Here is a 1,564-nt window from a genome sequence, read left to right as displayed (position 1 = left end):
ATATAATAATAATAACAATAATAATAACGGTATAAGTTTAATTAAAATAATTAAGCTTTGTTCATTTGATGGTAAGAAAGTGTGTCATGCCTTATAACTCATTGTAAACCCTACCAACTTCTAAACTATCCTCTATATATCGAGTGAGATATATGAAAAAGTAAACAAGACAAACTAATATTAATTCTTTTGATACATTTGATCATTCTAATGTCAATCCCAACTCCCTTCCATACTGAACCTTCTTTAGATGATCCTAAAGTCGAAAAGGCCAATTTAACTCTACTTCAAGATAAATATAAAGATAGATACACAACTTTTTCGAAGGAGAAGCTATATGCGAATGAAGATGTATACCTTTACCAAGGCTTTTGGTATCGTTCAAAAGGCTTAGTATCACTTCCAACACTATTGGCCGCACAAGAAACTTTCCAAGCTAATCCAAACGATATTTACTTGGCCACACTTCCAAAATCAGGCACAACATGGCTCAAGGCCCTTACATTCGCTATTGTGAATCGAACCAAGTACAAAAACAACTCTCTTTTAGCTCATCCCTTACTCATCTCTAATCCACATGATTGCTTGCCTCATATTGAAAATGAAGTATTAAGAACAAGGCCTACTTATGTCGATTTGAGCTCTCCGCGTCTCTTTGCCACTCATATTCCTTACCCTTTATTGCCTCGGTCCACTATTGATTATGGTTGTCGCATAGTTTATATGTGTAGAAACCCTAAAGATGTCTTAATTTCATTGTTTCACTTTGTTAATAAGTTGGTAGAAAAATATTATGGTCAACTTACAATTGAGGAGGTGTTTGAGAGATTTAGCAAAGGTATCACACCATGCGGACCTTATTGGGATCATGTGAAAAGTTACTACGAAGCTAGTTTAGAACATCCGACTAGGATTCTATTTTTAACATACGAGAACATGATGAACAATACAGAAAATAACGTGAAACATCTAGCGGAGTTCTTGGGGTATCCTTTTACGAAGGACGAACAAGATAATGGCGTGGTGCAAGAGATTGTGAAGCTATGTAGTTTTGAAAACTTAAGTGAGGTTAACAAGCATGGGAATGTTCGCGACGGCCCAGAAAAGAACACTTTCTTTAGAAAGGGAAAAGTTGGAGATTCGAGTAACTATCTCACAAGTGAAATGAGTGCAATTTTAGATCAAATTACCAAAGAAAAATTTCATGGTTTGAATATCTCATTCTAAGTGAGAGAGAATATATGTGGCGAATTCGTATTATTATTATTATTATCTTTAATAATTACGGAGTAATAAATAAATGGAATCATTGCCAATTGTATGTCACACATCGGTGGCAAAGAGGTCTTTTTTTTTTTTTTTTTTGGCAAAATAACGAAAGCTTATATAAATACAAAAAACGTTTTCAAATAGAAAACGTCTTCAACAAGGATACAACGAGAGAAACTGCGATGAGGCTCACTAACAAACTATCTATACCGAGTCTTATCTTGATCAAAACGAAACTAAAACACTTAGCGGAAAAAACCCAACGCTTTCAACAAACTAACGAATTCATCAACGC

The 1,564-nt window shown here is 34.5% G+C and overlaps 1 protein-coding gene across 1 annotated transcript; it reads left to right on the top strand.

Moving 5' to 3' along the window:
• Window positions 1–210: 210 nt before the first annotated feature.
• On the top strand, window positions 211–1,227 carry LOC139841095 (cytosolic sulfotransferase 13-like). The gene has a single exon (XM_071831328.1). The coding sequence runs from the start codon at window positions 211–213 to the stop codon at window positions 1,225–1,227; it is 1,017 nt and encodes a 338-aa protein (XP_071687429.1).
• The last annotated feature ends 337 nt before the right edge of the window (window positions 1,228–1,564 follow it).

This window comes from Rutidosis leptorrhynchoides, chromosome 4 (assembly GCF_046630445.1).
Source record: "Rutidosis leptorrhynchoides isolate AG116_Rl617_1_P2 chromosome 4, CSIRO_AGI_Rlap_v1, whole genome shotgun sequence".
Classification (NCBI taxonomy): domain Eukaryota; kingdom Viridiplantae; phylum Streptophyta; class Magnoliopsida; order Asterales; family Asteraceae; genus Rutidosis; species Rutidosis leptorrhynchoides.
Note: the sequence above shows the minus strand (reverse complement) of the source record. Positions and strands in the feature narration are given on the sequence as shown.

Bases quoted from the DNA above. Each gene is read 5' to 3' on its own strand.
- LOC139841095 (XM_071831328.1), top strand. From the start codon at position 211: ATGTCAATCCCAACTCCCTTCCATACTGAACCTTCTTTAGATGATCCT.